This window comes from Rhinopithecus roxellana, chromosome 13 (assembly GCF_007565055.1).
Source record: "Rhinopithecus roxellana isolate Shanxi Qingling chromosome 13, ASM756505v1, whole genome shotgun sequence".
NCBI lineage: Eukaryota > Metazoa > Chordata > Mammalia > Primates > Cercopithecidae > Rhinopithecus > Rhinopithecus roxellana.
The window spans coordinates 1,711,380-1,735,135 of NC_044561.1; the positions used below are offsets into that span (position 1 = coordinate 1,711,380).

At 49.0% G+C, this 23,756-nt stretch overlaps 1 protein-coding gene across 2 annotated transcripts in view; it reads right to left on the reverse strand.

Moving 5' to 3' along the window:
- The window catches only part of TAB1 (TGF-beta activated kinase 1 (MAP3K7) binding protein 1), a 34,739-nt gene extending 22,461 nt beyond the window's left edge, over window positions 1-12,278 (reverse strand). The window contains exon 1 of one of the 2 annotated variants that reach the window (XM_010389278.1): window positions 12,182-12,278. In XM_010389278.1, coding sequence (XP_010387580.1) covers window positions 12,182-12,214 — 33 coding nt within the window. In that variant the 5' untranslated portion in view covers window positions 12,215-12,278. Of the gene's footprint in view, window positions 1-8,378; window positions 8,473-12,181 lie in introns of those variants that run through there. The other variant, XM_030914880.1, reaches the window with a different exon arrangement.
- Window positions 12,279-23,756: the final 11,478 nt, after the last annotated feature.

The window sequence follows — 23,756 nt, forward strand, 5'->3', positions numbered from 1 at the left end:
GTTCTAATATTGAACTGTTTCATTTTAAAGCAAAATTAATGTCTCTCTTAACATAAATGGGAACTTAGTCTTCAGGACCCATACATGATATTATGTGATTACAGTACATTAAATCACTACATACATTCTTTCAACGAATACCTGCTGAGCATTTGCAACAGTCTGGCAGTATTCTGGGTACTGGGGACACAGAAGAGAAAACAGAGAGGTTCCTTATTTGAAGTTTCCCTTCTAGGGAGAGAGAGAATTCAAACACGCAATACAATCATAAACAAGGCAATCTCAGACTATGTGCTAGCACATAAACCTCACCGGGCCGGGTGAGGTTTCCCGTGTTGAGTCAAATTAAGCCGCAGGCTCCACTCCTGGTGGTGCCCTTCCGTCAATTCCTTTAAGTTTCAGCTTTGCAACCATACTCCCCCCGGAACCCAAAGACTTTGGTTTCCCGGAAGCTGCCCGGCGGGGCTATGTGCTAGGGAGAAAAAACATCATGGTAAAGGGACACAGCGTGAAGGGACACAGCGTGACGGGCGAGGGGGTCTCCAGATGAAGTGGTCAGACCTCTCTGGGGAGGTGACCTCTGAGCCAGACCTGAATGACTATGGGGCAGTGATCTTCTAGAAGGCAGAGAAGGAGCCTTCCGGGCAGAGGGAACGGCATGTGCAAAGACCCTAAGATGGAAAAAAGTATGCGAGGTTTACAGAAGCACGAGAAGGCCGGTGTGGCCTCTCTAGTGAGCACAGGGGAAAAGAGGCTCCATGCCACGTTTGCAAATGAGTATGTACATATGTGCCTGGGTGGGAGGGCAGTACAAGGCCTCTGGGCCATGGTAATGAGTTAATAACCAGTGAATTAATTATTCTTCAGGTAACTGATATGTTGCCAATTGTCCCCTATGTCTTAGATCTGCTTAGTATATTTCCATTTCCAGCCAGCTCACAAAAGTCTCCTATGACCAGGCAAATATACTTCCAAAGGTAGCTCCTTTTCTAGTCTGTCTCCCGCCACCAGCTGGAATGAAATTAAATATGAGGTTAAGCAGAAGTACAAAAGCATCTCTCCAGTCAGGAGTATCCCACGTCTTCCTCCTGAAAAGATGGCCAAAGAAGTCAGTATTTAGCACCCCAAAGTGCCACAGGTGTTTTAAAGCATGTGAGGAAAAGACATTTCTATTTTCTAGAGCCCTGTGATTAAAAATGAGATTAAGATGGATTTAACTCATCCTCTCATGTGAGATGAATAATACTAACACAAATGTGTCACCACAATGCAAAACCTGTCTTCGATGCTGCAATCACAGTTACCTCCTCTGCCAGTATCTAACTCCCATAAGGGACAGACACGGGCTTCCAAGGACTTGAATCTTTCTAAAAAAATCCACACTTTCCAGCAAAAAATAAATATCACCAAGCAACTTATGGGTCTGTTCCACATTAGACACACACTATTAAAAAAGGCCAGTGAGGCCAGGCGCGGTGGCTCACTCCTCTAATCCCACCACTCTGGGGGGCCAAGGTGGGTGGATCACCAGGTCAGGAGTTCAAGACCAGCCTGGCCAATATGGTGAAACCCTGTCTCTACTAAAAATACAAAAATCAGCCGGGCACGGTGGCAAGCGCCTGTAGTCTCAACTACTCGAAGGCTGAGGCAGAAGAATAGCTTGAACCCAGGAGGCGGAGGTTGCAGACAGCCGAGATCACGTGCGCCACTGCACTCCAGCCTGGATGACAGAGCAAGATTCCATCTCAAAGGAAAAAAAAAAAAGGCCAGTGAAATTGTCTTCCACAAGTAAAGACACAGACAAGCTCAAACAGGCAACTGAGGAACTTGCCACGTTGGTGTGTCATGGCACAAGAACAATTCATCTAAGAGCATTTCACAACAGGAGACCAGGAGTAAGCTGATGATCTACTGACCACTGTATGCTGTGCTGTATTTGGCTGACATGGGAATAAACTTTCCCAAATGAGAAAACCTGTGTGTCTGACAGCAGTCAATCTACTGAGCAAGTGCCTTGTTCATTAAGTACCTGTGAATAGTGTCTAGATATTTCAACACTACTAAGTACTTTTTTAGGAAATCTGATTTTCATAATGTTGAGGCAGTAATATTTTGGGAATTTATTATTTTATAAACTGGCAAATGGCGTTTGGGTCAATAGGTATAGACACCAGTGCTATTGTTTATCTAAGGAGTCTTGGTCCATTCTTGGTAAAAACACTCCAGAAAACAGAAACTGATGGCTCCTTTCTGAACATACTGCTCTATGTATACTTTAGCCCTAATGCTGGCATCTTACTTGGTGCAGAACACTTCATTAAGATCAGGGCCGGCGGGGCGCGGTGGCTCACACCTGTAATCCCAGCACTGTGGGAGGCCGAGGCGGGCGGATCACGAGGTCAAGAAATTGAGACCATCCTGGCTAACACAGTGAAATCCCGTCTCTACTAAAAATATAACAAATTAGGCCGGGTGCGGTGGCTCAAGCCTGTAATCCCAGCACTTTGGGAGGCCGAGACGGGCGGATCACGAGGTCAGGAGATCAAGACCATCCTGGCTAACACGGTGAAACCCTGTCTCTACTAAAAACTACAAAAAACTAGCTGGGCGAGGTGGCGGGCGCCTGTAGTCCCAGCTACTCGGGATGGCTGAGGCAGGAGAATGGCGTGAGTCAGCCGGGAAGCGGAGCTTGCAGTGAGCTGAGATCGGGCCACTGCACTCCAGCCTGGGCGACAGAGCAAGACTCCGTCTCAAAAACAAACAAACAAACAAACAAACAAACAAACAAATTAGCCGGGCGTGGTGGCAGTAGTCCCGCTACTCCGGAGGCCTGTAGGCAGGAGAATGGGCGTGAAACCAGGAGGGCGGGCTTGCAGTGGCCCCGATCACGCCACTGCACTCCAGCCTGAAGGACAGAGCTGACGCCTCTCAAAAAAAACAACAACAACAACAAAGAAAGATCGCCGGCGCGGTGGCTCATGCATGTAATTCTACCAAACAGCCAGTGTGGTGGCGGGCCATGTAACACCAGGAGAATGGCATGAACCAGGAGGCGGATCTTGCAGTGAGCCGAGATGGTGCCACTGCACTCCAGCCTGGGCAACAAAGTGAGACTCCGTCTCGAAAAAAAAAAAAAAGAAAGATCAGGGCCATAGCAAGGCTGCCCACTTCATTACTTCACACAGAACTGGAGGTGTTAGCCCAGGCAGTTAAAGAATGAGAGCACAGGCTGGGCGCGGTGGCTCAAGCCTGTAATCCCAGCACTTTGGGAGGCCGAGACGGGCGGATCATGAGGTCAGGAGATCGAGACCATCCTGGCTGACACGGTGAAACCCCGTCTCTACTAAAAAAATACAAAAAACTAGCCGGGTGTGGTGGCGGGCACCTGTAGTCCCAGCTACTCAGGAGGCTGAGGCAGGAGAATGGCGTAAACCCGGGAGGCGGAGCTTGCAGTGAGCTGAGATCCGGCCACTGCACTCCAGCCCGGGTCACAGAGCGAGACTCCGTCTCAAAAAAAAAAAAAAAAAAAAAAAGAATGAGAGCATAAAAACTGGGAAAGAAGTCATTTCTATTTGCAGCTGATAGGACAGTACGCCTGGCAACCCTAAAGAATCAATGAAAAACTAACACAAACAGTAAAAGAAATCAGTTAGGCGGCAGGATAGAAAATCAAAGTATGCAAATCAACAGCTTTCATATACCCAAGAGAAGAATGAGCATCTAGCCTCTATGTAAAATAACAAGGTCCTTTTCCTGTAAGTTTCTACCATGTCTGTCTCCCCCAAACTACTATAGAAGGTTGTTTTAAATCTAAATTTATATCAGTCGATTATATATTAATGTATTCATCCCAGCCTTCCAGACTGTGGACAGTTTTGAATGTTGCCCTTTGACAGATTGACAATCTCACTCAGCTGTGTATCTTGTACAGACAAGGCCTTCTATACATGGTTCCAAACGATCTCTAAAAAACGGTGACCAGAACAAAAAGCATGAGAAGCTAACCATACTGGCAAGACCAAACACCACAGAAGGGAAATAAAACCTCTACCAAACATCTGACTTACCTGAAAGGCCAAATAAATATTTTGGGGGCCTCAAATGAAGAAACTGTTGATCCCCAGAGGTAAAGTCACAGAGACAAGCACACACTTTAAAACAAACCGACTATTTCTATATAGGCACCTTGTTATTTTACCTTGTTCAAAGTTCTATTTATTGGCTGGGCGTGGTGGCTCACGCCTGTAATTCCAGCACTTCGGGAGGCCGAGGTGGGTGGATCATTTGAGGTCAGGAATTCGAGACCAGCCTGGCCAACATGGTGAAACCCCGGCTCTACTAAGAACACAAAAATTAGCTGGGCATGGTGACAGGTACCTGTAGTCCCAGTTACTTGGGAGGCTGAGGCAGAACTGCTTGAACCCGGGAGGCAGAGGTTGCAGTGAGCCGAGACCATGTCACTGCACTCCAGCCTCGGCAACAGAGTGAGACTCTGTCTCAAAAGCAAAGAAACAAACAAACAAACCCAAACAAACAAACAAAAACCAAAGTTCTATTTATTTGACTTTGGTTTGGTACTTTTTTTTTTGAGTTGGAGTTTCACTCTTGTTGCCCAGGCTGGAGTGCAGTGGCGCGATCTTGGCTCACTACAACCTCCGCCTCCCAGGTTCAAACGATTCTTCTGCCTCACCCTCCTGAGTAGTACTTTGGTACTCTTTAAACATTAAGTTTCTAGTCAGTCTGTCATGGCCTTCTATAAAAAGAAAGAGAGAAGGCCCTTCGGGTGTGGTGGCTCACGCCTATAATCCCAGCACTTTGGGAGGCAGAGGTGGGCAGATCATGAGGTCAAGAGACTGAGACCATCCTGGCTACCACGGTGAAACCCCGTCTCTACTAAAAATTAGCTTGGTGTGGTGGCGGGCGCCTGTAGTCCCAGCTACTCAGGAGGCTGAGGCAGGAGAATGGCATGAACCCGGGAGGCGGAGATTGCAGCGAGCTGAGATCACGCCACTGCACTCCAGCCTGGGTGACAGAGCGTGACACCGTCTCAAAAATAAAAAGTAATAAATAAATTAAAAAAAATAAAGAAAGAAAGAGTAAGAAAAAAATTACCCAAAGAGTGTATGTAAAAGTACCCATGGTAAGGCAAAGCCTGCCTTTTTCTGTCTTTTTAAGTCCTATCTACCCCAAAGGCCCTGCTCAAATCCAACTAGGGCCAGAGGTGCATGACTCCCAAACCTCAATCATCCACTCACCATCTTCAAGAAATTATCTTTCACTCAAATGATTCCTTTTCTTTCTTTCTTTCTTTTTTTTAAAGGGACATAGTCTCGCTCTGTCACCCAGGCTGAAGTATAGTGGCACAATCATGGCTCACTGCAGCCTTGAAATCCTAGACATCAGCTATCCTCCTGCCTCAGCCTCTCGAGTAGCTAGGACTACAGGTACACCACCACACCCAGTTGATTTCATTTTGAATGTAAACTTTTCCAGTATTATAGGTGGCAAACCAGTATTACTTGCCACATCTAGACAATAATAAAAAAACAAAACAAGGTTATTCACTTTTAGCTGAACCTACTGCTGGCTATGTTGCTGGAGCCCTATTCTATGTTTAACAACGGGACTGGGGGTGGATCAGCAAGTATCAGAAAGACGGTGAGGGACATACTAGGATCAAACCAAGTTGGTTTTTTTTTCTTGATATCATTAGAAAGTCTGAGACAGAACAGAAAAGCACAGTCTTCTCAATTTGTAAGATCAGTTTTGTTCGCTGCCACAAACCACCTCGTTGTATGTCCCAGACACTGGGACAATGCTGCCCAAGACCATGGGGCCTCCCCTGAGAAACCCATCCCAGTGGCCCCGCTGTGCATGCTGGGTGCCCCACTTACTGGCCATTCACCAAGTGGCCCTATGGCAACCCTTGTGCTACAGCCTGGTATTATTAATTAGATTACCTTATTTCACTGATTTGAAGACCTACATTTTCCACATGTTAACATCTCTGGAGTTGGTATGTTACAAGTTAATTAGCTGTGAGTTCTCTTTCTGAGCAATATACAAAACATTGATGTGTCCTTAAAATATTGGTGTCTTAGATCCAATGACACATGCGCAGTTTCTCACGTAATTCGGGTGCTCACCAGATACTGATTCACTACAGTGGCCGGAGAACCTCAGGAGGTTCTGTCAGTGTGGGAGTGAGAGGATCTGGTCTTCTCTGTGTTCCCCAGCAGACTCACGCTGCTGCAGCTGAGTGGGCTTGAATCGTGTTCTCCCATTTCTTTCCATCTCCATCGAGGATTAGCCATACCGAGCGTCCATTGCTGATTCCATTAAAGCCTACAGGATTGCCAAGTCTCTCGCTTCCTTCCTCCACATTTCTGAACAATTTTCAGAAAGGTCACGTACTTTCTATTCACATAAACCACCCACCCCTCCACCCCTGCACACACTGATGCATACTTTCTCCCACGCCCCCAAATGCCAGGCCTGCCAGCACCAGCCGTGAGCGGTGCTGGAGCATAGGGAGCAAGAGTCTGTGAGAAACTGAGAAGGGGGCGTCTCTCACTCAGCACAGCCTCATCGCGGAGCCACTGCAACACACACAACAGTGAACACAGGACTTAACTCTTCCACGTCTGAGAAATGAACTGCTCATGAGAAATTTCACAAAAATACGGTAAGAAGTCTGTTTCAAAAGACCTAATTTCGACTTGATTTTATGAAGGAGTTTCCAAAATTCATGTTTTGGTATGAAAAGCTTCTACAGTGATCCAACAGTATTTAACCCATCAAGGCCTTGACAAACACCCTGTGCGTGATGTAAGCATTCACTCCTCATGTACATATGTGTCCATGTCACGTAATAGTTCATCAAGTACCCACACAGCTTCATCTCAAAGTCCTGGGCAGCAGAAATGGACAAAGAATGGTTCCAAGCTCAGGCCACAGCTTGAATATCAAATTACGGTATGAAAAGACCAAGTATTTTTGTGGTGAAAGCACCCAAATTCCTTAGAAGCGAAAAGGAAGCTCAGAAAGGGAGACCTGACTGGGCACGGTGGCTCAAGCCTGTAATCCCAGCACTTTGGGAGGCCGAGACAGGCGGATCATGAGGTCAGGAGATCGAGACCATCCTGGCTAACACGGTGAAACCCCATCTCTACTAAAAAATACAAAAAACTAGCCGGGCGAGGTGGCGGATGCCTGTAGTCCTAGAGGCTGAGGCAGGAGAATGGCGTAAACCTGGGAGGCGGAGCTTGCAGTGAGCTGAGATCCGACCACTGCACTCCGCCTGGGCGACACAGCGAGACTCCGTCTCAAAAAAAAAAAAAAAAAAAAGAAAGGGAGACTCACATTCTCAGGAAGATGGCTCGGAACAGGGGAGCAACAGACCTTTCTCTCCAAAAAGCTTCCAAGGCCTCAACGCCCCCACCACCTCTAACCTTCCGGATGACCCACTTCTCTGAGACCAGCTCCACTCCTGGCCCCCACTTCTGCCACTAGAGTTTTCATTGAAGGTTCTCCATGTCGTCATCCTAAAGAGCTCCTCATTCATTCTTAAAGGGGCTAATAATAATTGTGGCCACTTCCAATGTGCTAGGGCAGCAGCTGGGTGTACGCAATGGGTATAGGTGCTGCCCTCATGGACCTTTTTATTTTAGTGGCTATATATTTATTTTAACATCCTTTAGATAAATTACACAGCTAGCACCTGTGATTTCAGATATAATTGCTCAGGACATGTCGAAGTTTAAAAAATTGATTTTAAGCTTATTTTCTTTTTTTTTTGAAACAGGGTCTTGCTGTGTCACCCAGTCTAGAGTGCAGTGAGGGGATCATAGCCTCACTGCAACCTCAAACTTCCGGACTCAGGCAATCACCCCATTCAGTCTTCTAAGTACTACAGGCACACACCACCATGCCCCAGTATTTTGTTTTTAAAGATGGAATCTCACTATGGAACTCCTAGCCTCAAGTGATCCTCCTGCCTCAGCCTACCAAAGGGCTGGGATTCTGGGTATGAGCCACCGTGCCTAGCCTGATTTTCTTTTTTATAATTAAGTAACAGTACAGGCAAAATCAAACTCTTGATTCCCCCTGCCCCAGGGTGCCCCTCTTCCAGGGCTCCCTCACCTAGTAAATGGCACCACTGTTGTTTAAACCAAAACCTTAAGAGTCCTTTTTGACTCTTCTTCCTCTGCTATGCACCTCACATTCAATCCATCAGCAATCACATCACCTCTTCCTCCAAAACACAACTGGAATCTGATACTTCCCACCATTCCTCTGCCATGCCCATGGCCAAGCCACCTTCTCACACCTGGATGACTCTAGGAGTCTCTTACGAGGTCCCAGGCTTCCACTCTCACCATTCAAACTCAAAAGAAGGATTTTTCGGCCGGGCGCGGTGGCTCATGCCTGTAATCCCAGTACGTTGGGAGGCCGAGGTGGGCGGATCACGAGGTCAGAAGATCAAGACCATCCTGGCTATCACAGTGAAACCCTGTCTCTACTAAAAAAAAAAAAAAAAATACAATAAATTAGCTGGGTGTGGTGGCAGGTGCCTATAGTCCCAGCTACCCAGGAGGTTGAGGCAGGAGAATGGCGTGAATCCTGGAGGCGGAGCTTGCAGTGAGCTGAGATTGCGCCATTGCACTCCAGCTGGGGCGGCAGAGCCAGACTCTGTTACAAAAAAAAAAAAAAGAGGGATTTTTCTCCAATCATAGTCACATCACATCAGGTCCCTACTCAACCTGCTACCCAGGAAAGCTTCGCATTACATGAAGAATGGAATCCAGAGGCCACATCAGGACCTGTGAAGCCCAGCATGGCCCCCGGCTCCCTCAGACCTCAGCTACTCCCATGCTCCCCCAAAGCACTCCACCCAGCTGCACCAGCACCCCTGAGGCTCCTGAAACAGCAGCCTTTGCATCTTCTGCTCCCTTGGGCAGGAACGCTGCCCCCATTTCCCCCTTTTCATCTCATCAAATGTAGAGAAGTCTTCCCTTACCACCCTGTCCAAAATGGCACCCCCAGCATTCTGTGTGTGAATCCAGACTGCTCCTCACAGCACCACCTGATGCTGTAGTTTGGATATTACAAAATCACAGATGATCTGTATCTGTTCAGTGCTCACTGTCTGTGCCCTTTACTAGACCATCAGCTCCACAAAGGCGGTGTTCCCTGCACCTGCAGGGTGCCTAGCACATAGTGAGTGCTCAGGGACATTCAAGGGAATGAACAGCAGACATTCACTCATGGCAGCACTGAAGGTAGAAGTTTCTGGTTAGCGGGCAACCAAGCCAGGCTAGTAGTGGAATGTGTCAGTTCCTTTAACACCAACAATACTCCCCAGAGTCCTCTTGGTTTGGAGAAACTAAGGCTCAGGGACATAAAGTGATTTGCCCAAAGCCAGTATGAGACTAATACTGTTGTATCCGGCTGAAAGGTCTAGGTCTTTTTGAACACATCAAGCTTTCCTTAGAACCTCTTTGTGGCCAGGCGCAGTGGCTCACACCGTAATCCTAGCACTTTGGGAGGCCCAGGAGGGCGGACTGCTTGAGCCAGGAGTTCAAGACCAGCCTAGGCAATGTGGTGAAACCCTGTCTCTACCAAAAATACAAAAGTTAGCTGGTGTGGTGGTGCACACCTGTAATCCCAGCTACTTGGGAGGCTGAGGCACAAGAATCACTTGAACCCAGGAAGCAGAGGTTGCAGTGAGCCGAGATCACACCACTTCACTCCAGTCTGGCTGACAGAGTGAGATCCTGTCTCCTCCACACCCCCACAAAAAAAGTTTTTTGCTTCCAAAGACCTTTCAAGGTACCACAGTGCCTGCGATGATGCTCCACCAAGTGATCTACCCAGTGGCCCCAGCATACCCTTGCAAATGCCATTCCTGCAAATCCCCAGTGACCCAGACAAATTAGCCCACTCTGCAGCCCCTCAATACATAGATTTGTAATAATAATTGTATTTAACTTTCGAAAAGCTTAACAAACACATGCACACATATTTAAACACCTGTCCTTAGCCAGATGCGGTGGCTCACGCCTGGAATCCCAGCACTTTGGGAGGCCAAGGCAGGAGGATTGCTTGAACCCAGGACTCTAGACCAGCCTGGGCAACATGATGAAACCCCATCTCTAGGAAGAAAAACAAAAATAAAAACACACACACATGTCCTCCTGGAATGGCCCTCCTCTCCTCTGCTTGGTAAACTCCTATCATCCTTTAAAGCCTTTAAAATTCTCTACTGTCCGCCCAGGGCTCTTGACACAGGTCTACAACAACACGACAGTGCCCCAGGTATTGTACCAGTGGCATATGCTCCTTCTCCCAAGCTCTTCTGCAAATGCAGTGAGGGTGGGCAACACGCCTCATTCATCTTTGCCCAGCAGCCACAGAGCAGCAGCCCTCACAGGCATCTCTGAATGCAGGTGTATGAGCTGAGCTGCTCTCCCCAGACTTGAGACAGTGGATGTGACATCAGCAAGCCCTACACATCACCTGGACATCCGTACACCCGGTGAGAAGGGATGTTCTGATCATCATGAGGGTGGAGGGGCCTTCTGAGGACATCCCTGCCATCCCTTTGCCTTGCACCAAGATGCAATGTGTTTAAAGCTAACTATTCTTTCTTTAAAAAAGGCCACCACCACCTGGAGAAACACATTCTGGGGCTAGCAGAGCTGGCCTTCTGACTAACACAATTCCCTTCGGTTCCACCACATCTAGGAAGGGGAGAAGCTGGTAGCCACATGACCCAGGTGTCTGCTCTCTTCCCAGCAAGCCAACTCAGCCTGCACCATTTACCATTTTCCCTCCCAATGTCACAATCCAACCAGCGTTTCCCAAACGCTAACTACAGTGGGGACATTTATACAGGGACCTTGTCCTCTGGGAACTTACAAAGCAGAGGGCCAGCTGTCTAAAGTCAATGCCAACTCAGTAACAAGAGAGACCTGCCCAGTAGTAATAAAATAAAGGGGCAGCAAAGATGTGAAGGGGAAGACAGCAATCCCCACTGGGGAGGCCTGGGAACTGTGCTCCTGGGAGAATAATATCAAGACTCTGCTTCCAGGTTATCCCTGAGCCAATGTCTGCTCACTTCTGTGAAGCCAAGGGCAAGCACTAGACCTGGCTGCAAACGTTACTCACCCTTTCACAAGTATTTATTGAGTGCCCAGCACATGGTGGTAGGTATTAAAGACACAGCGGTAAACAAATCACAGGTCCCTGTTTTTAAGTTTACTTTTTCTAGTACAGGAGGCAGACAAGTCCATAGGCAATTCCAACACAGTGCCATGAACAGGGAGGACCCAGGAGGCCGGCACCCTACCCTGGTAGGTCAGAGTCAGCCATGGTGCCAACAGGCGTGTGCATCTATGTTCACATGCGCGTCAGAGGACGCAGGGCCTGGAAGACAGCGCCAAACCCATGAGGGTCCAGACCGGGGATAGGGATGAGTCTGAAGACAATTCCTCCACTCAGCGCTCTCGACTTAGGAGAAGGAAACTGAGGCTGAGGGAGACACAGTCAGTTAGAGCCAGGACCAGAACCCAGTGACAGCCACCACTGGTCATTCCTTTAGTACAGCCCAGGGATTAAGGGGGTTTCTGGAATCACACTGCCTGATTTTTAATCCTGCCTTGACACTTAACCATTTGTGTGGCCTTAGGCAAACGACCACCTCTGTGTCTCAGTCTATCAAAGAGGATTAACAGTAGCACCTATGTCAGGGCGCTGCTACGAAAATGAAACTGACAAATGTAAAGCAATCAACACAACGCCAGGGATGCTGTGAGCGGTACTCAGTGGATGCTGCTGTTATCATTGCACTACTGCTCGGTGCCACAGTGGGCTCGAGACTCCGGTAGCTCTGCTGCCGCGCGCCGTGTTCCCTTCTGGATCCAGCACGCTCCCGCCCTCGACGCCCGGCAGCAGCAGCCCACAGCCCCAATGCCTTTGACCCGGGGGCCGGGCCCGCCGCGCACACGCGCCCCGGCCTCGGGAAAGAGGGGGCCAGCCCGAGGAGAGAAGAAGGAGGCTGACACACCCCACCACGGAGAGGGCAGCTGTCCAAAATTGGAGAAGAAGCCGTTCCTGCACCCGACAGCCCCCCACGCCCAGACTCCCAACCCCAAGCCCGGAGAGCGGGCCAGTTCCTCACACTCTGCAGCAGGCTCCTCCTCTGCGCCGCCATCTTGGAGGAACCCCTGCGGGCGCACCCGCCTCCCCGCAGAGCAGCGAGTGGGGCGGCTAGAGCGGCCCGAAGGAGTCGGGGACGACCGCGCTGCCTGGGAGCATGCGCCCAGCGCCACCCCGCGGCCGAAGAGGGATGGGGCCGTAGCGGACCGTGTGCGCAGGCGCGCTCTTGAACTTTTTTTGTTTTTTGTTTTTTGTTTTTCCCCGGGGTCGATTGCTCCTCGCTCATCTTTATTTTTTATTTTTTGAGATAGGGTCTCACTCTGTCACGCAGGCTGGAGTGCAGTGGCGCGATCACAGCTCCCTGCAACCTCTGCCTCCCGGCCTCAAGCGATTCTCCTGCCTCAGCCTGCCGAGTAGCTGGGACTACAGGCATGAGCCACCACGCCCGGCTAATTTTTGTATTTTTAGTAGAGAAGGGGTTTCGCCATGTTGGCCAGGCTGGTCTTGAACTCCTGAGGGTTCTTTGTGAACACAGTTGGGGCAGGGGAGGACAGTTCATTAACTCAGCAAATGCTCACTAGGTGACCCCGCCTGGCTCCATAGTGGGTTCTGCAGCGAGAAAGACCGGCCTTCAAAAAGCTAACATTTTGTTTTGTTTTGTTTTGTTTTGTTTTGTTTTGTTTATGAGACAGACGCTTGCTCTGTCGCCCAGGCTGGAATGTAGTGGTGTGATCTGGGCTCACTGCAACCTCTGCCTCCTGGGTTCAAGTGATTCTCCTGCCTCAGCCTCCCGAGTAGCTGGGGTTACAGACGCCCGCCACCACGACCGGCTAATCTTTTACATTTTTTGTAGAGACGGGGTACCGCTATGTTGGCCAGGCTGGTCTCAAACTCCTGGCCTAAAACGATTCTTCTGCCTGGGCCTCCCAAAGTGCTGGGATTACAAGTGTGAGCCACCCCACCAAACCTAAAATGTTAATATTTTAATTGGAGAGGACAACATTTATGTATATAAGACATTCCAAGTGGTACTAAATGCTAAGAAGTGAAGTTTGTGGATGGTGGCATGGGGGTGAGGTGTTAGCTGGCAACAGGGAAGACCAGGCCAGGGGGATAGGACACCTAGTGCAGAAGTCCCAAGGAAAGGGTGCCTGTGGGTTCAAAAAGCACACTTGTTGGCTGGGCGCCGTGGCTTATGCCTGTAATCCCAGCACTTTGGTAGATCACCTGAGGTCAGGAGTTCGAGATCAGCCCGGCCAACATGGTGAAACCCCATCTCTACTAAAACTACAAAAAATTAGCCGGGCATGGTGGTGCACGCCTGTAATCCCAGCTACTTAGGAGGCTGAAGCAGGAGAATCACTAGAACCTGGGAGGCAGAGGTCGCAGTGAACCGAGATCACTCCACTGTACTCCAGCCTGGGCAACAGAGCAAGACTCTTTCTCTCAAAAAAAAAAAAAAAAAAAAAAAAGCACGCTTGTCACAGGAGCCCACTGTGGCTTGCACAGAGATGAAGAAGGAGAGAGATGAAGGGGCTGTAGGGACAGGCTCTGACCAAGTGGGCCCCAGTTAGGAGTTTATTCATCTGGAGGACAGAGGGAAGTTGTTGCCTTCTAAGCAAGCCATTGACGGGGTCCCATTGGTAGAGAGATATTTGACTCCCAGGTTCAAGCGATTCTCCTGCCTCAACCTCCCAAGTAGCTGGGATTACAGGCATGTGCCACCATGCCTGGCTAATTTTGTATTTTTAGTAGAGATGGGGTTTCTCCGTGTTGGTCAGGCTGGTCTTGAACTCCCGACCTCAGGTGATCCGCCTGCCTTGCCCTCCCAAACAGCTGGGATTAGAGGCATGAGCCATCACACCCGGTACCTTCTTGCTTTTTATTTAATTAAACAAACGTTCATTTGCAAGCCATCTCTCCCTGACCCCCACCTTTAAAAAAAAAAAAAAAAGCAGGATCTCTCTGTGTCATCCAGGCTGGAGTGCGGTGGCACAATCATGGCTCATGGCAGCCTCAAGTTTCTGGGCTCAAGTGATTCTCCCACCTCAGCCTCCCAGGTAGCTGGGACTACAGCATGTGCCACCGCGACCAGCTAATTTTTCTATTTTTGTAGAGACAGGCTATCACCATGTTGCCCAGGCTGGTGTCAAACACCTGAGCTCAAAAGATCCTCCTGGGCTGGGCGTGGTGGTTTATGCCTGTAATCCCAGCACTTTGGGAGGTTGAGGTGGATAGATCACGAGGTCAGGAAATCAACACCATCCTGGCCAACATGGTGAAACCCCATCTCCACTAAAAATACAAAAAATTAGCCGGGCGTGGTGGCATGTGCCTATAGTCTCAGCTACTTGGGAGGCTGAGGCAGGAGAATCGCTTGAACCCGGGAGGCGGAGGTTGCAGTGAGCCAAGATTGTGCCACCGTGCTCCAGCCTGGGCGACAGAATGAGACTCTCTCTCAAAAAAAAAAAAAAAAAATAGATGGGCGTGGCAGTTTGTGACTGTAATCCCAGCTACTGGGGAGGCTGAGGCTGGAGAATTGCTTGAACCCGGAAGGCAGAGGTTGCAGTGAGCCGATATCACGCCACTGCACTCCAGCCTAGCAACAGAGTGAGACACCGTTTCAAAAAAAGAAAAAATTCTCCCTGCTTGGCCTCCCAAAGTGCTGGGATTACAGGCGTGGGCCACCACGCCCGGCCATTACTATCTTTGTTTTTAAAACCCCTACCTCCCAGGGATGTTACAAGGATTAAATAAAGTAACATCTTCCAAGCCTTTAGCACAGGAACAGAATCTGCTCCAAATATGTGGCTTCTCTTCTCTTCCCGAGACCCGTTTCCCCACGCTCATGCCATATGCTTCTACCATTTCACCTTGGGATGCTGTCAACAGTTCCAAAAACACAGAAGGTGCTTCCGAAGGCTGCGCCATTGGGTGCCCCAACTGCTTTTCGGCCAGTAATCACCTTCACCAAGATATCCTTGCTCATCGGGACTGGGACAAACTGAGTGGAGACAGAAGCCCAAGAGAGGGGGCAGTTAATTCTACCGACGGGGGCAGTCAGGGAAGACTTCACAGGGGAGGTGACCTTCCAGCTGGGTCTAGGAGGGCAGAGGGATTGAGCAGGTAGAGAAGATAGGAAGGGCATCTCAGGCCAAGGGATCGCATGGTCAAAGTGAAGGGGGATCTGGCAAAGGCAGAAATCGATTGTGGCCAAAGCTGAGGAGGACAAATCAGGGAGGGATATGGGTGCACCAGAAGCAACTGGCTTTATCTTGTAACGGTAGGGATTCATTTAAGTGGGAGAGTCACATGATCATATTTGTGTTTCAGAGAGATCCCAATGAGTCAGAAAGGAGGCAGGGAGACCAGTATTAGGAGCCTGCTGGGATAACCCAGGGAGAAGGAGGTGGCCTGGACCAGGGTGGTGGCCATGAGGATAAAAGAAACGGACAGTTTTCAAAACTATTCAAATAGGTCAAGTAGAAAGACTCTGGCAGTTGATTGGAAGCTGAAGAAAGGGGAGTGGAGGATGACTCCCAGGTTCCTAGCGCAGGCCATTGGCCCAGTAGTGGAGGATCTGCTGAGATAGGGCCACTAGAGGAGGGACAGGTCTGGGCCTGGCAGGTAGACAGAGCGCGGGGGTGCAGAGGGGATGCTGAAACATTCACAGTGTGCAAAGCAGCATGTTACTCTAGGCATTTGAGGCATCTGCTGTGGAAGGGGAGAAGGAAGGCAGTGACAGAAGGGATGGTTTGAGAAATATTTAGGATGTTAAGTCAATAAGATCTGGCGTATGCTTGGGTTTTTGAAAAGAGGGACAAATCTGAGATAATACCCAGAGGGGTGACTGGGAGATGATGGTGCCTTTTACTTAGATGATGAGCACAGAGAAAGGAGGAGATTTGGTGGGAAGATTCATGCATTAATTTGACAGTCCTCAATAGAGCACTTAGTACGTCCCAGGTAAGCAGTGACAAGAGCACTGCCCTTATGAGACTTCCACATTCGGTGAGGAGAGATGGGTAATAAATAAACAAGTAAGTATGTCAGGTGGTGACAAGTACTATGGAGGAAAACAAAGTGGAAGTGGGCTGCCTTTTTTTTTTTTTTTTTTTTTTTTGAGATGGAGTTTTGCTCTTGTCGCCCAGGCTGGAGTGCAATGGCACAATCTCGGTTCACCACAACCTCCACCTCCTGGGTTCAAGTGAGTCTCCTGCCTCAGCCTTCCAAGTAGCTAGGATTACATGCACACAAACCATGCCTGGCTAATTTTTTTTTTTTTTTTTTTTTTTTTTTTTTTTTTTTTTTTTGGTACAGGGTCTCACTCTGTCATCCAGGCTGGAGTGCAGTGACGCAACCACAGCTCACTGAAGCCTCGACCTCCCAGGCTCAGGTGATTCTCCCACTTCAGTCTCCCAAGTAGCTGGGACTACAGGTGTGCTACCACACCTGGCTAATTTTCCATTTTGTTTTTTGTAGAGACAGGGTTTTGCCATGTTGCCTAGGCTGGTCTCAAACTCTTGGGCTCAACTGATCTGACTGCCTCAGCCTCCCAAAGTGCTAGGATTACAAATATGAGCCACTTGGCTGGGCGTGGTGGCTCACGCCTGTAATCCCAGCACTTTGGGAAGCCGAGGTGGGCAGATCACGAGGTCAGGAGATGGAGACCATCCTGGCTAACACAGCCAAACCCCATCTCTACTAAAAAATACAAAAAATTAGCCGAGCGTGGTGGCGGGTGCCTGTAGTCCCAGCTACTCGGGAGGCTGAGGCAGGAGAATGGTGTGAACCCAGGAGGTGGAGCTTGCAGCGAACCGAGATCCTGCCACTGCACTCCAGCCTGGGCAACACAGCGAGACCCTGTCTCAAAACAAAAACACATACAAGCCACTGTGCCTGGTTGGGGGTGCCTTTTTAAAAGGCATGACCAGGGAGGAACCCATTGCAAAAGTTTCAGATCTCCCCCAGAGATCTGGGGTGGAGCAGGGAGAGCATTTCAGGCAGAGGTGACAGCAAGTACAAAGTCCGAGGCAGGAATGTGCTAGGTATGTTCTAGGAACAGCAAGGAGGCCAGCGTGGCTGAAGCACGGGGCAGGGTGGCAAGCTATGGGATGAGAGGAGTAGCAAGGCAGATCCCTGGGGTCTTCACGGGAGATGTCAACCAGATATCTCAGAGTAAAGGCAGTTGGATATACAAGTAGCTGACCTGGGGGGGTGTACACTTGAGAACGGTCAGAATACGGCGGATATTTAAAGCTGTAAGGCCAGATGGGCCACCAAGGAAGCAAGTGTGGACAGAGGATGAACCTCGGAGTCCTCCACATTGACACTGAGGGCACAATCCCTGCTACTGTTCAATTGATGTTACTTTTTTTATTTTTGAGACAGGGTCTCACTCTGTCACCTAGGCTGGAGTGCAGTGCTGTGATCTCAGCTTCCTGCAAACTCTGCCTCCTGAGTTCAAGTGATCTGCCCACCTCAGCCTCCCAAAGTGCTGGGATTACAGAAATGAGGCATCCCGTCCAGCGATGTAACTTTTGAGAACCCTTGAGGAAAAGCGCATTCAAGTTTGCATGAGATCTCTCACACATTTGAAGTCGCGTTTCTAGGTCACATAATTGGGACAGGGTTTGGGAAGACCCCCAGTGCTGGATAAGCACAGACAACAGATGGGTAACCAAAGCCGAAGCCTTTGCTGATCTGGAAGCATGCACAGCTGGGGGAATTTTCACATCAAAAACAGGCTTTAAGGATATGTGAGTGACAAATGTATAAATGTATAAAAATAGTTTAACAAAAGGCAGCAAAGAGGCTTAAGACCATGGGTTTTAAAGCTGGACACACTACTGGTCAAGTCAGGCCCTGCACAGGTAAAACTGTGCTGGGTCACTTCTCCTCTCTGACCCAGCTCCTCATCTGTAAAATGGGAGCATCTTAGCGCCCCTATCACAGGTGTTGAAAGAAGTGAACAAGGCCAGGCACGGTGGCTCATGCCTGTCATCCCAGCACTTTGGGAGGCTGAGGGGGGCAGATCACGTGAGGTCAGGAGTTTGAAACCAGCCTGGCCAACATGGCAAAACCCTGTCTCTACCAAAAATACAAAAATTAGCTGGGCGTGGTGGCACATGCCTGTAATCCCAGCTACTCGGGAGGCTGAGGCAGGAGATTTGTTTGAACCTGGGAGGTGGAGGTTGCAGTGAGCTGAGACTGCGCTACTGCACTCCAGCCTGGATTGCGCCATTGTACTCCAGCCTGGGTGACAGAGTGAGACTCTGTCTCAAAAAAATAAAAAAATAAAAAAAAAGAGAGAAAAGAAAAAAGAAAAGAAGTCAACTAGACAATGCTTTACAAAGTACACAGCATAGCTCGGGCCCATAGTCAAGTGTAGCTATCTAATTGACAAGGAGACTAAAAGGAGAAGAAAAAAGAGTCAGAATAAAATAAAGGGGAGACGGAGAGGGGCCAGAATTAGTGTGCTGAGCAGGACTGCACTCATGGGCGTGGGACCCGTGCAGTCGCACAGCGCCCTGCTCTCAGAATAGGCCTAGCGTTTGGTTGAATGCGCTGCATTAATTTCTGTTTGAATTTCGCCACCTTGAAGTTCTTCATCATTTTATATTTTAACTTGTGTTTTATAAAGGAAGTCCAGTGAGACAAAGAAGTATATGTGCCAGCAGGCTCAGACTGGCAAAGATGACAGGCGGTGGGCAGCAGAGTTGCCTAGCAATTGGCCTGGCCACCCTGTGTGCACCCAAATGGCTGGACAGTTTGCGACACTGTGGGGCTGTGTGGGGACAGCGGGGGCCAGGATCTGTGCCCAGATTGGTGGCAGCAGCAGAAGAAACTGGTGGGGGTGTCACGGCTCCATGCCATCACGGGCTCCGTGGTGGGAGAAGAGAGTCCACATGGAACAGCCCGTGCCTGTAACATCTGCACAAATATAGCTCACGGCCTAAATGCTGGGACAAGTACTGCCAGCAGTCAGGCAGTAAACCTTGTCAGTGAGTTATTACAACATGGAAACATACACATGGACGTTGCATTAAAGCATGTCAGGGAGCTGTTAGGATTCTTCGAAGAGTTTAGAATTTTTGGTTTTTGCCCTGGCATCCATGGGGATGCTAGCAAAAAAAAAAAAAAAAAAAAAAAGAATCTGTGGTTTTGAAAATTGCTGCACGCCGGGCACAGTGGCTCATGCCTGTAATCCCAGTACTTGGGAGGCTGAGAGACGAGAGTTGCTTAAACCTGGGAAGTGGAGGTTACATGGAGGCGAGATCACATGACTTCACTCTAGCCTGGACAACAGAGCAAGATTCAGTCTCAACAAACAAACAAACAAACAAAAAAGCCTGCTACAATATTGCAAATATCCAGTCTTATAAATAGAAATTAAATGTATAGCTATCATATTCTACAGAAAACAATTCTATTTTATATGAAGCTTACTCTGAAGACAGTGTTAAAATAAGTTTTCCTTTTAATCGAAGACCCAGCAATCAAATGTATAAACAGATCATTAAAAGTATATAGAAATAATGAAGTAACTTTCAGCTTCTTGTACAATCTTCACAAGTTATAGAAAATGTCAAAGAAAACATTAAAATATCGTTCTATAAGTTTACATTTACAATTAAATCAGACACATATGAAACTGATTTATATGAATAGTTAAATCTTTTTTTTTTGAAACGGAGTCTCACTCTGTCGCCCAGGCTGGAGTGCAGTGGCACGATCTTGGCTCACTGCAACCTCTGCCTCCTGGGTTCAAGCAATTCTCCTGCCTCAGTCTCCTGAGTAGCTGGGATCACAGGTGCGCACCACCATGGCTGGGTAATTTTTGTATTTTTAGCAGAGATGGGGTTTCACCTTGTTGGCCAGGCTGATCTGGAACTCCTGGTCTCAGGTGATCCTCCTGCCCCGGTTTCCTAAAGTCCTGGGATTACAGGTGCGAGCCACCGCGCCTGGCCAATATGAAGAGTTAAATATATTTTTTAAATTCTTTAAAATCATGAATTTCTTCTACTGTGACAGCGTATAATACTCTCAGCAGCTACAGCAACAATTGCCTTGGCAGAAGGAGTCTTCTCAAAATAAAAAGTATAAAAAATTATTTGCAATCTTGCCTTTGCCAAAAGTGGCTGTTGTAGCTTTTAGTGGAAAATGAAGTTGTCCTAAGTATAAATTTCAATAACCTAATAAATGAACTCGCAAAAAGAATGAGCCAAAAAAATCACACGACCAATCAAGAAATCATATTAGTAAGGCATTATTTTTTGTATTATATAAAATGACACCAAAATATTATTATTATTATTATATTTATATATATATATATTTTGAGACGGAGTCTCGCCCTGTCACCCAGGCTGGAGTGCAGTGGTGCAATCTTGGCTCACTGCAACCTCCACCTCCCTGGTTCAAGCAATTCTCCTGCCTCAGCCTCCCAAGTAGCTGGGATTACAGGCGCACGCCACCAAGCTCAGCTAAAGTTTTTTTGTATTTTTAGCAGAGAGGAGGTTTCACCACGTTGGCCAGGCTGGTCTCGAACTCCTGACAATCCGCCCACCTCGGCCTCCCAAAATGCTGGGATTACAGGCATGGGCCACCATGCCCAGCCTATTATTATTATTATTATTTTTTGAGTGGGAATCTCGCTTTTGTCGCCCAAGCTGGAGTGCAATGGCATGATCTTGGTTTCACTGCAACCTCTGCCTCCCAGGTTCAAGCAATTTCCTGCCTCACCCTCCCGAGTAGCTGGGATTACAGGTGCCTGCCACCACACCCGGCTGATTTTTATAATTTTAGTAGAGAAGGGGTTTCACTATGCTGGTCAGGCTTGTCTTGAACTCCATACCTCAGGTGATCCGCTTGTCTCAGCCTCCCAAAGTGCTGGGATTACAGGTATGAGCCACCTCGCCCAGCCCCAAAATATCTTTTATAATCTTAAATTTATGCTGTTACTCATGTGTTAGTCTTACTCCTATTATATTTTATATGTAATATTTTGAAAGTAAAGCGCTTTATATTTTAGTATTTTTATTTCTATTTCTATTTATTATTATTATTTTTTTGAGGCAGAGTCTCTCTCTGTCACCCAGGCTGGAGTACAGTAGTGTGATCTTGGCTCACTGCAACCTCCACACCCCGGGTCTAAGCAATTCTCCTGCCTCAACCTCCCAAGTAGCTGGAATTACAGGCATGTGCCACCATGCCCTGCTAATTTTTTTTTTTTTTTTTTTTTGGTATTTTTAGTAGAAATGGATTTGTGTCATGTTGGCCAGGCTCGTCTCAAACTCTGGGTCTCAAGTGATCTGCCCTCCTCAGTCTCCCAGAGTACTGGGATTACAGGCGAGAGCCACTGCGCCCGGTCAAAAATTGTACTTTTTTTTTTTGAGACAGAGTCTCGCTCTGTGCCCAGGTTGGAGTGCAGTGGCCTGATCTCGGCTCACTGCAAGCTCCGCCTCCCAGGTTCACACCATTCTCCTGCCTCAGTCTCCCGAGTAGCTGAGACTACAGGCACCCGCCACCACACCCGGCTAACTTTTTGTATATATATATATATATTTTTTTTTTATTAGAGATGGGATTTCACCGTGTTAGCCAGGACGGGCTCGATCTCCTGATCTCGTGATCTGCCCGCCTCGGCCTTCCAAAGTGCTGGGATTACAGGTGTGAGCCACCGCACCTGACCAAATTACACTATTTTTTAATATTGCTTTTTGAACAAGAGGCCCTGAACTTCCATTTTGTACTGGGTCCTGCAAATCATGCAGCAGCCCTGATTCTGAAACCTAGTATTTCTTCGAAATAGTTTTCATATTTCTCCAAATTGTCCTGAGTTAGTTAAAACCCTTTCAGGGTTTAATGACTTCCCTTAAGTCCAGTGAAGGCCATTCCATTACAACTTTTTTTTTTTTTTTTTTTTTTTTTTGAGAAAGGGTCTTACTCTGTCACCCAGGCTGGATTGCAGTGGTGGTGATGATCACGGCTCACTACACCCTCAACTTCCTGGGCTCAGGAGATCATCTCCACTCAGCCTCCCAAGTAGCTGGGACCACAGGCTCAGGTGTATTTTTAGTAAAGACGTTGTTCTCAAACTTCTAGCCTCATGTGATCCACCCACTTTGGCCTCCCAAAGTGCTGGGATTACAGGTGTGAGCCACCGTGCCCGGCCCTAACTTATTTATTAATTTATTTTTAGATGGAGTCTCGCTCCAGGCTGAGTGAGTGCTCAGCCTGTCGCCCAGGCTGGAGTGCAGTGGCACCCTCTCTGCTCACTGCAACCTCCGCCTCCTGGGTTCAAGCAATTCTCCTGCCTCAGACTCCCAAGTAGCTGGGATAGCTGGGATTACAGGCACCTGACACCACACCCGGCTAATTTTTGTATTTTTAGTAGAGATGCTGTTCTCAAGCTTTGGACTCTCAAAGTGTTGGGATTACAGGCATGAGCCACTGTGGTCGGCCCTAATTTCTCTCTCTCTCTCTTTTTTTTTTTTTGTTTTGAGATGGAGTCTCTCTCTGTCACCCAGGCTGGAGTGCAGTGGTGTTGGATCTCCGCTCACTGCAACCTCCGCCTACCGGGTTCACGCAATTCTCCTACCTCAGACTCCTGAGTAGCTGGGATTACAGGCGCCTGCTACCATGCCCGGCTAATCTTTGTATTTTTAGTAGAGTCGGGGTTTTACCATGTTGGCCAGGCTGGTCTCGAACTCCTGACCTCAGGTTATCCCCCCCGCCTAGGCTCCCAAAGTACTTGGATTACAGGCGTGAGCCGCAGTGCCTAGCCCTAACTTCTTAAGGACCACATCGCAGCGTGGAGCGGGTCGCTGACATGCTCCACGGGACCGACTCCCTAGTCCATCCCCCATCCCTTTTGAGGTGCTGTTCTCTCCACCTGGGAGTGGTTCTTCAGCGTCGACAGGCGGCAAGTGCAGGTCCTTCGGATGAGTTTCGGTGTTTGGGGTCTCTGGGCAGGGGAGGCACGTGACGGGCCTTTGGTGCCGCAGAGTGGATCGAACACCTGAACCGCGACGGGAAGTGGACAGGGAGGCGGGCGTGGCCGCTAAGGGATGACAGCTACTCCGCACACGCGGCCTGCCCTCTGCGGACCACAATGACGTTTCGCCTCCTTGAGGACTGGGGAGGGGGATCATCAGGTGAGAGGGGTTAAGCAGGGCGGGCGGCCTGACCAGCCCCAGCAGCCCAGCTTGGAACCCGACCCCGCTGTCCTCCAAGGGTCGGCTCCTCTCGCTGGGCAGCGGCCTCAGGGTCGGCCTTCAGGGTCGCTCGGGCTCATCGGGTTGCAGGCAGCCACGGCCCTCCGGCCCTCCTAAAGGGGGGCCTCCTGGGTGTCCTGGAACGGACCCCGGAATCCCTCACCCGCCCCGCGGCGCTCCTTCCCTCGGAACCCGCTGCTCCTTGGACCTCCTGCTGACTCCGCCCACTCCGATGACCACAATCCGATTGGCTCAGCATCTCTCTCTCCCGCCCCTCTCCAGGGCGTGGGCAGAGCCAGTACCTTGACCGACGGGCCATGTCGAGGCCACGCCCACTTGCTCCTCCCACCGGGCCTGGGCTCCAGAGCCTTTTCTCGT